Source organism: Perissodus microlepis, chromosome 23 (assembly GCF_051167445.1).
Source record: "Perissodus microlepis isolate ML-2025 ecotype Zambia chromosome 23, ASM5116744v1, whole genome shotgun sequence".
NCBI lineage: Eukaryota > Metazoa > Chordata > Actinopteri > Cichliformes > Cichlidae > Perissodus > Perissodus microlepis.
The window spans coordinates 23,314,746-23,329,462 of NC_140482.1; the positions used below are offsets into that span (position 1 = coordinate 23,314,746).

The 14,717-nt window shown below is 40.3% G+C and overlaps 1 protein-coding gene across 1 annotated transcript; it reads left to right on the top strand.

The window, feature by feature from the left end:
* The first annotated feature begins 5,798 nt into the window (after positions 1–5,798).
* On the top strand, positions 5,799–9,167 carry LOC146361482 (E3 ubiquitin-protein ligase TRIM21-like). The gene has a single exon (XM_084921552.1). The coding sequence runs from the start codon at positions 6,161–6,163 to the stop codon at positions 7,829–7,831; it is 1,671 nt and encodes a 556-aa protein (XP_084777678.1). The 5' UTR covers positions 5,799–6,160; the 3' UTR covers positions 7,832–9,167.
* Positions 9,168–14,717: the final 5,550 nt, after the last annotated feature.

Genomic DNA, 14,717 nt, shown 5'->3' on the forward strand with positions numbered 1-14,717 from the left:
ACAACAGTGATTACATGAATATGGAATTACAAATACACGTGACAGTCTTAAGCAAGCATGTGTGTGAGAGCAAAGTATATGCCTGTCTGTGTGTGTGTGTGTGTGTGTGTGTGTGTGTGTGTGTGTGTGTGTGTGTGTGTTCCTCGCCATACCATACATGGCGGTGACCCTTCAACGAACCAAAATGTACAGAGTAGTTTTAAAAGCAGAAGTGAGTGTCTCGCATAACTATAAAAACAGGAACTTGTAGCTGGCTATACTTGCAGGGGAAATTACCAAAGCTGAAAATAAATCTTCTAATCGTCTAGCTCCTTCTGCACAATGACAACCATATCAGGACACATAGAAGCAATGGTCATGTGACTTCCTCTAACTATCAGCATATTCAGTCCTTGCAGAACATGTCTTTCTTGTGAGATGACACGAACTGGCAAGCGCAGTCACGGTTTTAGTTCCTCTATCTTGCAGGACTCTATGAGTTTAAAAGGTTACAACATGAAACAGTCTGGCAGGTTCAATAAGTCATGTGTTAACACTTTATAGGCAATTGTTTTTAATTTATATTTTTTTACACATAAATCATTCTCATTAATGACAATCAATTTCTCCAACACCCAGAAGTGTAATATATCAACGATTTGTCACCTAGCGTAAAATGTTGCGCTTTGGGAGTGAGAACGTGTTGAAATATAGGAAGGTACTGTAGAGTGCCTGGAAAGAAAGGGGCAACAATTCGCATGCCCAGCATGCCCCACAGAACTTAGCCAAGGCAACCCTCAGCCTCACTGCCCTACCACTTTGCTTATCCCGCTGGTAGAGGCACTTCCTTCGGGGAAATGTGGCCGAAGCACAAAATAGGTGATTGGCGATTCCTGACAACAGTGGGGGCAAACTTTTCTGGCCTCTGTGATTGAACACTGCCCTAAATTGTAATTAAAGATCCAGAAGAGACAATCATACACCAGTATAGAGTTAGCACTCTGATTGACAAGCACTAAAAAGAGCACAAACACATACCTAAATGTTGAGTCTGTGTTTCTGCAGGCCCCGCTAATTTAGAGACTTATTCGTCATGAAGAACGAAAACAAGACAGAACATCTTCAACCGGCCTTTTACACGCTAACGAGGGAAGCTTGGTCAGAACCAGGCGGTGGAGCTTAATGTTCCTCACCTGTCTCTAGCCCAAATCCTTCCAAGAGCAGCTCTCCTCGCAGCTATTTATTCCCATGACAGTTACAGTTAACACAATACAACACAAGCACCTCCCACCGTAGAACCCCCTTGGTTACAAAAGACAAGGCACTATGTGTGTGTGTGTGTGGGTGTGTGTGTGTGCACGCACGTTTGTGTGACCTCCTGCTCACCAAAAGGATCGTAAAAGCAGGAAGCTTACAACACAAGAAACAGATCTTTCAGATAGAATGTATCTACAATAAAACCTCCCCCAGCACAGAGTGGCTGGAGAAGTGGTCAGGATCAAAGGAATGTCTTTGATCCTACTGCTTGAACTAAGACTTTACAAATTTAAGAAGCAAAATGACAACATTCAACAATTTGACTTAACACTAACTGACAGGGGTAGAGAGCAAAACACACACATCGGTGACATCGTCCCCAAAGCTGGGGACATGGAAATTCAATTTGATTCTGGGGAAGTTATAAAGTGTTCCTTAGCCACCGCCTGTCCGAGGTGGCGCAACACCTGAAAGACGAGGGTGTCAGAGTCCAGAAAAAATGAAATTAAAATGAAAACGAAAGCTCATCAAATCTGATTCTCTTTAAAGGAACCTTAAACTGAGCTCATCCAGCCTTTCTTAACAGCACAGCAGGGCTTCTGTCCAGCACTGGTGAGTACAGATGATCACGATCACGCTGTTTTAAACTGTGTCAGGAAATATGACTGTAATACTGCTGCAGGTGTTGTGTTTTCACATTTTTCTAAATGATGAAATAAGAGTTGATTTAATATCAGCACTGATCAGATTACATTTGTTGGACAGAGAAAAAGAGGTTTACACTTAAAATTTTAATCTCTAACGTCAGGGTCTGAAGAGCTCGCCACTTTGTGCTTGACACACCTGCAGGCAGAGATGGAGATTCAACTGAGTCTATGAGGTTTGCCTCCACAACACAGCAGAGTCTCTACAAACAGCAGTGAGTGCAGCTGATCACATTCATGTTTCAACATTCTGTTCATTTCATGCTGACTCGTCACAGTCACACTGGATCCAATAGAAATGTGATCATTCATCCACAGATTGACTGTGCAAACATTTAGCTCTGTCACTTCTCTGGACTTTGGAATTGATTTACAGGGTTTGGACTTCAGTCTGCCTGCTTTTATTACTGCTGATTCATTACTTCCTGTACTCAATGTTTCTATTTCCTTTAGCTCTTCACAATAACAGCAACACAGATGATTTATTCTTGTCTTGAAGTCTTCTAGAGTAGCTTTGTGTGAGTCACATTTTTAAATGATCCTTTATCTGATCTACCAATGCCCAATGTTTTAGATATTTTAAAGAGTAACATGAAAGTAATGAGTGGTATAACAAATTTCTTTCTCCTTTGAGTACTTCAGTAATGTACTGCATTATGTGAGTACAAGAAAACAATGATTAGAATAAAATGTGTGTAGATGATGGGGTGCAGCAGTAGATCAGAGGAATAGGAAAGGATTTGTGAATGTGTGTGTGTTTTAGGTTGGTTTAGCTACAGGCCTGAGTGTGTGTGTAATTGTGTAGAGGGAGAGGAATTTATTGACAGTGGGAGTCTGCCTGTCATAAAAGGAAATAGGAAGCCACATTTGGAGGATGGTAGGAATATATGGAACAGATAGGAAAGAGAGAAGAAGTTTGTTACTCTTCCCCCTGAGGTGCAGAGGGTACAGCATATCCCCACACATCCTGTTTTATAGGGGCCTAAGCATTGGTGTCACACACACACACACACACACACACACACACACACACACACACACACACACACAAAATAAATAAATGTAAGGATCTGTGGGACTGCCCCTCAGATCTGCTGGTTACACTTGCATGATCCCCCTCTGCGCAGAGGTCTGTCTGCATCCTCTCCTGGTACTGTCTGCCAATCCCCCCCCCTCACAAGCACCAATTCATCATCACAACCATGTTCTGCTCCTGCAAGTCAGTTTCGCTGTCTGTTCAGCATGCTCCAACAACGACGGGTGGTGGGGGGTTCATGATGTTCACAATGGTATTTTATCAGTTGTTGGTTTAACCATGGATGAGTCAATGGCTGTTATGGTATTTTCTTTTCAATGATGTTACTTGTTACATAATCATTGCTGGATTTATGGAAAAACATCAACTAATACTGCATATTATTATAATGGATATAATTAAAGAACAGTTACACTATAACATTAATTAGAAGTGTAACGCAAAAAATCTTTGAATTTTACTCGAATATAAATACAAATACAAATACTTTTCCACCCTCAACATACAAATACAGATACAAATACCGGCTGCTTTGCACGTCTCTAGTAGCCACTCAGCCTCTACTCAATGTGCTGATAGAGCCTGGTGCTAAACTGTCACAAGTTAATTTGATTGAAGGCTATGGCACTTTGCCACAGGTGGCAATAGAAGACTGGACTCCATTTGAGTGCAGATAAAGTAAACTACATGCTTTAGTTGTCAGTGACACCGAAGAAATTACATCGAAGTAATAAAATGTGGGGGAAATAATAATGAAGACGACAAGATTCTACAGATCATTAACTTTTGTGGAATTGTGAACAGCATCGGTGTGGTGACCTATATTTGTTTGCAGTTTTCTCAGTTGCCTCATGCATGAGAAAATCACCAGATAAACACGAGAAAGTTTTAATATTTTATTGGTCAAGAGCAATAAGAATGACCGGTTGTGTTTAAACTAACCCCATAAATCTCATAGATGAAATATTCAGTTTTTATATGAACGTCTACCACACATCTGTTTAACCATTCAATCAGTGGCAGCTGTTAATCTGTAGGCGCAGGTATTCATCGTCACTGTCACGATCCGGGCCGCACGGCCATGACAAAAAGCCTGGTTAGGAATGTATTCAACCTGCTTTATTCTTTTAAACAAATAAAACAGAAAAGAAACCCTACTGTAAAAAACAAACAGTGGTGTGTGTAGTCAGTACCATCAGTAGTGTGAGGGAGTGGATGAGTGGAAAGATGATGCATGTAATAGTGTCAAAAGCAAAAGCCAAACCTAATGCAGCCAAAGTCTAACATGGTGTCTCAGAGCCAAAAAAACCCTATGCCCTAAACACTTTTTATATAGAGTCCTTGCCCAGGTCACTGATTGTAAACGGGAACTCTGCCTCTCCAATGCCTGCAAACGAGACACACATAAGCCAAAAGGAAGGCATTTATGCTCGCCATTCACGCTCAATTGTACCGCACCGTGCTTTTGCGATGTCACATTCACTGGCACGAAATACAGCTTTTGTGTCACTTCAGCCAGTCATGCACCACTCCATTTTTGTAACCTGCCATCACAGCTGGGTTGAAGACACGAGTGTATGAGCATTTCCAATTTTGCAGCCATTTTTAAAGATAAATTCAGAGATCATCAGATTACACAGGGGACTGGCAGGCCAACTCCTGCTCCAAGATGGGTATAAATTTTGGAGAAGGTGAATCTGAATGGTTGCTCCAAGCAGGCGGGGACGCTGCTCACTATGCTCAGTCGTAGTGGCAGGAGGTTGGTTTCGATGCGCATACACATTCCCCTTCATTTTTGTCTGTGTCACCCTCCGGCGTTCTCTGCATTATGTCCTTGTGTATGAGGACTGGGCTGGGAGCTGCTGCTGTCTTTGAATACTGTTCAAAGACCCTCTCAGAGATGAACAGTAACCTGTAAAAACTCAAACAGCATCAACATTTTAAATATATCACAAGAGACCAATATGTATATCTGAGATGCTTCTGAGCTACCACAGGGACATGACTTCATCAAACCTCTTTAGCAGTTTTTAAAGGCTCTGACTTTTTAAATAAAGCCTGAAATGTCTCCATCATTGAATCCTGTTGTGGCACAAAATAAAAATGTATAACTTAAGACATCTAGCAGTAACCTATGTTCAACTTATGGTGTGCAGGTAGTGCTGCTTCTCTGAAAGGATGACACAAATATTTGTTATGTCTATAAGGGGGCGAAAGGCATGTTATGTGTAGTTTTATACATTTGTACGCAGAGAAAGCTTTTTGAAAGAGAAAATTATCACATTTGTGAAGATGAAATTAATAAATTGTGTTTAACTGATCAGTATTTATTCAGGTTTGGATGTACACATTTGTAAAAGTAGTTTTGTGTGCGCTCAAACTGTTTTGCATTTATGTGTGGATTTAAGCATGCGTTTGTGCGTCCTGAAAAGTTACACACAAATCACTGCACTCATTTGTAAATCTTAGTTTACACTCATGCGCGTTTTTAACACTTTTGAGACAAATTTGGCTGATTAAAAAAAACAAAAACAGGTTTAATATTTCTAAGATCTGACTCCCTTTGTGCTCTCCAACATCTCGTGTAAAGATTTGAGGAAATGAGGAGTCTAACAAATCAGGAGAGAATCTGTTCAGTTTCTTGACATGATGGTGCAGCTTCAGAGCAGAACAACACTTGAGAAGTCAAAACAAAAAGAAAATGTCACAGCAGTGATTTCCCTTAAAGTTTTTTTTAAAAAAACTGCTCAACATAACTGAAATATCAAAGAAACACATCAATTCAGATCTCTTGGGAGAGGGAGAAACTCTCCTGTGTAAGAAAACCTAGAATGTTTCCTGGCTGATAATCAGACAATAAGTCTCTTCTTAGTCACCAGCTCTCACCTGCTGATGGAGACGGTATAAAACCTGAAAAACCAGAACGTCAGGATCAGAATTGAAAAAGTGAAACTGAAAGAGTATCAAAATCTGTTTATCTTCAAACAAGAATCAAACCGAGCTCATGCAGCCATTCTCAACAGCACAGCAGAGATTCTGTCCAACATTGGTGAGTACAGACGATCATGATCACACGGTTTTAAAGTCCAGTTTCCTTCTCCTACATGTCGATTAAAATCTGCTCAGGAAAGCGCAATGAAAATAATAAAATCACTTTCTTTTCTTTCTAACTCAGAGTGCAGACATGTCTGCTGCCAGCTGTCTTCTATCTGAAGATCAGTTTCTGTGCTCCATCTGTCTGGATGTCTTCACTGATCCCGTCTCCACACCATGTGGACACAACTTCTGCAAAAACTGCATCAGTCAAAACTGGGATATCAGCTACAGGTGTCAGTGTCCCATGTGTAAAAAGGTGTTCAGGATGAGACCTGAGCTGCACATCAACACTTTCATCTCTGAGATGGTTTCTCAGTTCAGACATGAAGCTCAGCAGAAAGTCAGCAGCAGCAGCTCAGAGCAACAAGCTGCCAAACCAGGAGAAGTTCCCTGTGACATCTGCACTGGAACCAAACTGAAGGCTCTGAAGTCCTGCCTGGTGTGTCTGGCCTCCTACTGTCAAACTCACCTGGAGCCTCATCTGACAGCTTCACGTCTGAAAAGACATCAACTGATTGATCCTGAGGAGAACCTGGAAGGCAGGATGTGTATGAAGCATGATAAACCTCTGGAGCTGTTCTGTAAGACCGATCAGACATGTGTCTGCATGCTCTGCTCTGTTATAGACCACAAGACTCATGAGTTTGTTCCTCTGAGAGAAGAATATGAAGGAAAGAAGGCAGAATTGGGGAAGACTGAAGCTGAAACTCAAAAGATGATCCAGAAAAGACGACTGAAGATTCAGGAGATCAAAAAGTCAGTAAAGATGAGCAAAGATGCTGCACAGAGAAAGAAAGCAGAAGGTGTTCAGGTCTTCACTGCTCTGAAGGAGTCTGTTGACAGAAGCCTGAATGAGCTCATAAAGGACATCGAATACAAACAGGAAACAACAGAGAAACAGGCTGAAGGTTTCATCAAAGATCTGGAACAGGAAATCTCTGAGCTGATGAAGAGAAGCTCTGAGGTGGAGCAGCTCTCACGCTCTAAAGATCACCTCCACCTCCTCCAAAGCTTCTCATCCGTGAAAGCTGCTCCAGCCACCAAGGACTGGACAGAGGTCAGTATCCATCCACCATCATATGAGGGGACTGTGGTGAGAGCTGTGGTGAGAGCTGTGGATCAGCTGAAGGCAACACTTGATGAAGAGTTTGAAGACTTGTTTGAGGCTGAGCTAAAGAGGGTCCAGCAGTATGCAGTGGATGTGACTCTTGATCCTGATACAGCACATCCTAAACTCATCCTGTCTGATGATGGAAAACAAGTACACTTTGGTCAAGAGGAGAATGATCTTCCAGACAACCCAGAGAGATTTTCTGAATTTCCCATTGTTTTAGGAAAGCAGAGTTTCTCATCAGGCAGATTTTACTTTGAGTTTCAGGTTAAAGCGAAAACCTTTTGGATAGTAGGAGTGGCCAGAGAGTCAGTCAACAGGAAGGAAGAATTCACAGATGAAGGGATTGACAAGAAAGGTTACTGGTGTGTTTTTAAGGCAGATGAAAATCTTTGTGTAGCTCTTAAGGACCCTCCAGTCCGTGTTTCTTTTCAGTCTTATCCTGAGAAGCTGGGGGTGTTTGTGGATTATGAAGAGGGTCTGGTCTCATTTCATGATGTAGAGGATGCAACACGTATCTACTCCTTTACTGGCTGTTCCTTCACTGAGAAACTCTACCCATTGTTCTGTCCCGGTGGTAATGATGATGATGGTAAAATCTGTCCACCTCTGATCATCTGTCCTGTGATGGGTGATGGTGACAACTGATCTATCAGTCAGTCTGTCTTTTCCAAGGGGAAATTGAATCAATTACAGGTTAATTTCAGCATTTAAACCAACACAGAGAAGAAGTCCTAACAATAGAACTGACCAAACCGCACCTGTTGATCAAAATCACTTGACATAGTTAGAAGCTACAGAAAAAGCAAGTAAGCGGAACTTTAGTTGATTGTTTATTGAAATTGTTATAAATATATAATCAATCTGACGAATTTCATATTTTAAAAAAAAAACTTTAATTTTCTTTTAGAGTTAGGGTCTGGTTTCCTTTCATGATGTAGATGATGCAGCTCTTATCTACTCCTTTACTGGCTGCTCCTTTACTGAGAAACTCTACCCATTCTTCTTTCCCGGTGACGATGATGATGATGATGGTGGTGGTGGTGGTAGCTGTTTCTCTGATCGTCTTTTCTGTCAGTCAACCAGTCTGATTAATCTGTAATTGGATCAATTACAGATTAATCTCAACGTGTAAACAAACACAGAGGAGAAGTGACCAAACTACACCAGTTGATGTGGTTAGAAGCTGCAGAACAAGGCAGTAATCTGAAATTTTGTTGATTTATTTTATTAGACTGTTTTCAAGTTGAAAAAAAAAAATTAATTTCCTGAAGTCCAGCCTGAGGAGGTAGACACTCTACAGGGTGGGCCATTTATATGGACACACCGTAATAACATGGGAATGGTTGGTGATATTAACCCTTTAGAGCCGGTCGGAGCGGGCACGCTCTGTTTTGCATAACTATTTTTAAATCCCGGTAGCTCTGCAACCACGTAAGCTAGCGCAATAATTTTTTTTGCATATGAAACCGGAGGAGTTGTACTTACATCTTATGCCATCAGCTTGTCCTAGGTCACAGTTTCCTTCCACATATAGCTTTGCAAAAACTGCATAAAAAGCACTTGCAGCAACAAAAACATAATATTCCAGAAACACGCTTTGCCGATCCGATCAGCTGTTCATAACACTTCCTACGTTGGAATAGACGTCAGCGCGAACTTTTGCATGTCCGCCATTACCTGCCCGAAACCGGAAGTGACGTCATTTTCGCGGAAATGTAGGTTTTTTTTATCATCAGGGCCTCAGGGCCTATACTGGTGTTTTTATAAGTTATCTTTGACTTTATGACTTTCTGTGTCGTTTCTGGGATGCTTAGGACTCATATTGCACTGCTGGAAATAGTTTATTTTGATGCATATGCTGCTTTTTTGCAAATTTGCAGTATAATATTTATTTTCGTTTTTCCTGCAGTGTATAAAAATTGGTGTATTTCAAAAATAAAACTATGAAGACACTCAAAATAAATTTCCTGTGGTAGGAAACTATTTTGTGCAACTTTTTTGTATTTACAGTTTTGAGGGATAAGCCTCTTAAATTTCTCTAACTAGAAATATATGTTAAAAAAGCAAAAACGATTTTCAATTTTTTTGTAGTTTATTGTACTTTTTTGCAATTTATGTAATTACTATGCACTTAATGAATACATATTATTAAAATCTGGGCTATAATTGTTGTATTGATGTATAGCAACTTGAAATGCTCCCAAAAATGGCACCACACCATGTAAAAATATAATATAAGCTCTGGTGGACTTGGTTCTATGGTAGGTCTTAAAGGGTTAAAGTCCTGTTTGTGGCACATTAGTATATGTGAGGGGGCAAACTCCTCAAGATGAGTGGTGACCATGGTGGCCATTTAGAAGTCGGCCATCTTGGATACAACTTTTGTTTTTTCAATAGGAAGAGGGCCATGTGACACATCAAACTTATTGGTAATGTCACAAGAAGAACAATGGTGTGCTTGGTTTCAACGTAACTTTATTCTTTCATGAGTTATTTACAAGTTTTTTCGAATTGGTGATATGTTGTGGGGAACAAAGACCAAACGGCTTAATTTATTAAAATGAGGAGAAAACGATCACCTCTTCACTGGGGTGAAGAATTGGGCCGCTACGGCATTGATGTACAAGAATAAATGAATTTACACATCATATTCATATGAGTACGGTCCTATTGACCCTCATGCTGTACAGCAGCGGTCCCCAATCTTTTTTGCGCCACAGACCGGTTTATGTCAGACACGGAGTTGCCTTTAAGGTGTCGCGGATAAATACAACCCCATAAAATGATCCGACCAAGACAAAAACTGTGGTATTTTGTAAATATAATAATAAACGTCAATGTACTATGTAATTGTGTAACTTTATTAGCAGCGTAGTCCTGTGGGATAAAACAAATTATTTCACTGTTACTTATTATCTGTATTATCATTGTATTAATTAACCTTGCATTAAGTCATTATTATTGCATTAGAACCACATAACAAGCATTGCATTAAAGCATTTATTGAAGCTGTTGATATTACATTAAAGTCTGTATTTCAGGTGTTAGCATAATCACATAATAATCTTTCATTGCAGGTGCAACTGTAATCATTTTATACACATTGCATTTTGGTGCTTTTAAAGAGTTGAAGCTCGGTCAGTTAATTGATGGTCAGAAGCTTCGTCTGGCGCGATGTCCGGCCGATCTATTGAGTAAAGTGACTTAGAGCTATGGAAAGGTTGCTTACACGCTTACAAAACACTTATACCATATTATTCAGTATGATCCTTTGTTCATTTATGTTTTTATTAAGCTTTAAGTAGGGCCATTTGATTAAAACATTTATTCAATATATTACATATATACTTTCAGTTAGGTTAGTACACATATGAGAGAGGCCTCTGTCTGGTTGGGAGCTTTAGTAGGCGAGGTGAGAGGTGAAACAGAGTGCAATTGAGGTCGGGACACACATACACACACATCGTAGGTAGATTCATTTCTAGGTAAGAGTTCAGACATATTTTGCAAGCTTGCAACTGCATTTTGTGCCTGCATAAGTGATAGTTTGTTGTAGGACGTGCTCTGAGGTTTCGGAGATAAGCGAGGGTAAGATGAGCTACCGGATGCACCTGGCGTGGAGATGAAGAGAATGTTCTTTTCAAATGTGTCAAAAGTCGTTACCAGAACATTTGTGGTTTTGAAACTTATGCATGTATTGTATCTGCTTGACGCATGAGGGGGCGTCATAAATATTACCCTGATGTTATAAAAACAACTGCTTGTGTATTATTGGGAGGAGATCTACAGCTGATGTTTTGCAGTGTACATCTCCCCACACGTGTGTTCATTAAAATCATCGTTTGACCTAACCCTCCTGGACCAGTGTTGTGATTTGGATTCCTCCTGTATCCCTCCTCGATATTTGAATCCGTAACACATCCTCCTCTCTGCCGCTTAATGCTCCCTGGTCGCTATGGTAACGTGTAAATATTTCTTTCAAAATAAGACACATCTACAACAAGGGAAAGACCCAGGGAAACCAAGTTAACGATAAAAACCCTGAAAACCATAAATTTCACACCGGAGCCTCAACTCTCGTGGCCCAGTACCAAACAACTCACGGACCGCTGCTGTACAGAACCTCTGATGTCCAGACGGTGTTCCTCTGGTGTTCTGCTGTGAAAACTTTTGGGTTTAGGGATTAACATAGTTGCCATGGTTTCCTTTCTTCTCTTATTTGTTGTGTGTGATCAGGACAATTCTGGAGAAGATGGGCCGTTTCTTCCCGGAGTAAACGCCCCTGTTTTATTCAAAAAACAAAAAACATCGGTTTTACGTGGCCTATCAACACAATTTAAAAACTGGTATATAGTGTGAGATTATTATATTATCTTATGCCACGTTAGACCCCTAATTACAGATTGTGAAATCATTATGTAGTTTTGGTTTGCATTATTATCCTGACTTAGAAGAGGTGATAACTATTAGATTTATTAAACTGATTTGTATTACATTAGACTGCTGATTTATTGTGAATGAATGATATTGTTTTATGATGCATGATACTGCTGAGTTATAAGAAATACTGTTTTCAGAGAATCATGGCCTTATTTGTCTGATTAGAAAAGAACAGAACATACTGCACAGGAAGCCAAGGTCATAACTTAGGCTCACTGAGAGAGAGAAAGAATGTGGCTGTTTAGGTTTTATGACTTTGGAGGGGGGCTGAAGCTATAAGAATGTGAGGAACGCTCAGACACTTCGAGATCAGGCGGACACCCTCCCGCGCTCATCTCCCCACCGGATGGTTTATGCTCATAAAGTGTTGAATTGTATGAAATAAAAGATTGTTGATTGAGCATTTATACACAGAGTATTGTCCTTCCTTCAGCCCAAAGATCAAAAGAATTGGGAGGATTTAACAATAGTTTCAAGTCTGCACGTTCGACCCAAGTTGAAATGGAGACTCGGGGTCCGTCAACCCCAGAGGGTTAATCAGAAAGCCTTAATTTGGCTAGTTATGTATCGAGTGTCATGTATTTAATATATAATCTTAATACTTATTTGCTGATTAGATTGTTTTATGAGAGGCCCAGACTTGACTAGGTCACAGGCTGACAGGAAACTGCATGTTTTTGCAGAGTATGAGCAGCAGACAGAGTGAAACTAAGTTCAGACGAGGGGTGACAGGTTGCCCTGGCAACAGACCTCAGAAAGGGGGAAGTTATTTCAAGCTGCACAGGAAGTTTTAGTGCACAGGCATATTAATAAATCAGACACAGAAAAGAGGAACTGAGTAGAAGGAGTTTGTTTGTAATGAAACTGTGTGTGTCACGTGTGACGTGTGTGACGTCTGAAGTACCAAAATAACACCATATAAGACACATGTTGAGCTTGTAATGTTAGAGATCCTGCAACTGCCTTTGGGGTGTGCAGGGCTCTCACTTCCGGAAGATGATTGAATAAATATATATAAATGTCATGGGGATCAAAGAATCGGGTTTAATATTTGGTGTTTCCGCCCGGTTCCCATTGCAACAGAGAGAACAAATGTGGCCAAAGGTTGGATCTGAGGCGAACAGAAGACCGGTCTAAAAAGATTTAAAGGTAGGCACAAACCTGTTCAAAGATAAAGAAAATTTGTGCATATTGGATGAATTCTAAATTACCTGTTCGCTGAGTTGACGATCTTAACCATTAAATTGGCTCAGTAGTGGTAAAACTAAATTCTTGAGAATGAGAAGCTTTGAAGTAATGATAATGAAACTTGGAGAATGACAGTACTGACTTAAAGGTAATATGGTATTTCATGGTAAAAGAGAAAAGAGACCAATGCATGTTTAAAGTAACAAAGGATAAATAGGTAATTGGTCATTTTATGGGTTTAATAAGTGTCAAGTTCAGCGGTGGAAACTGCCTCCCGTTTAGAGACGTCTAAAAGGGGCCTCGGGAGTGAGGATTATTCCAGGTAGCACCTGCCAAGACTTGGGACCTTGGTTAAAAATAGCTAATGATCAAAGGATCATTTTTTATGCACTTATTTGGTCAGTAGAAAAGCTGATTTTGGACGTGGAGGTCCGAGAAATAAACCTTGGGTTGGGCAAGGTTTTCTTAAGTGACTTAGAATAGAAAACTGTTGATTTAATGTTGATGAATATTACGGGACCCGCCGTGGTCTATGTGATAAATGTCTTGGGCAAAGGTATGACAGAGAAGACTTTTGAATATTGTGGACAAAGTTTGAAGAACTGAGGTTCAATTTTCTCCGTATGTTCATGCGCTGTGAAGAATTAAATCACTGTTATAATCCCAAAGTTAATGCCCTGGTGGGGAACAATTGCGTGTAGAGAAGAACATTACTTGGAAAAGGACAGTTATTGTGACATTTTTGTCTAAATTCGAAGAGAATTGTCCCATATGTGTTTATTTCTCTTTTCTGTTAAGGTTACACACGCACTTACAGGGTGCGGTCTACTTCCTCTTTCTGATTCTAAACAGCATGTTTGATGAAAATAGTCTATCACAAGCATGTTTTGGGTGATTCTAAGTGTGCGAACGTTGTGGGTACTGCATCTGAGTGATTCTGTGGGATTTGTACAAAATAATAAATAAGTAATAATAACACTACTGGGGTAAGAATCGTGGGTTCATAGCAGAGTGCGTGAAAAGAGGAAGTCTGAGAGAAGAGAGTGTGTGTGTGTCTGGCAGGAAGTGAACAACTTTGCATGCCCATAAAAGGAACTGGCTGATGTGTGTGAAAATGATATTAAATAAGTGCTTTAGTGTGTTAATACAGGTTCCCATGGACTTACTCAACCTCAAAACATGAGTACAGCGGCAAAATGATAGATTAACAGAATTGGGACGACAAACAGGCCAGCCTTCGGCTTAAAATTTTTACAGCTTGACCTCTCATTCTGTCCTCATCCGGAGAAGAAGACAGACAGAACACCGTGGACTTGAAGAATTAACAGCAGGCAAAAGACAGTGCAACTGACCTATAACACTGAAGACTCCAGCAGCAGCATGCAAGAAAACATTTGATGGAACATGAACTCTGAATTACATGCTGGGAAGAACAGTGGGATAAATAATTGCGTGAAAGCACTGGACAGCACTGGAAACTGAGTTTCATATTTGCCATGCTGGGAGTAAACCTGAAATAAAGAAAAGACTGAAAAGATCAAGAGAGAAGCAATGGAGAGAAGAAACGCCTGATTTGGGCCTGTGTTGATCTGCGAGGCCACACAGGAAACTGTGAGAAGAGGGACAAGGACCAGAGAGAGGTCAAGCCCAGACGAGTTCAAGTGAGAGCGTATGGGGAATTGGATTGAAAATTGAGTCCAGAGCATCATAACAGACAGGTAAATTTAAAAAAAAAAAAAAAAAGGAGAGAGAAAGAAATACATAAGCTACTAATTACATGAATGAATAGAAAACACACATACACAAATTGTTACATGTGAAATTATTTTTGGAGAGAATCAGAAGTGAGATAGTTTGAATCCAGAGCTCAGTGCAAAGATGCATGAATTAACCCTTTAAAGCC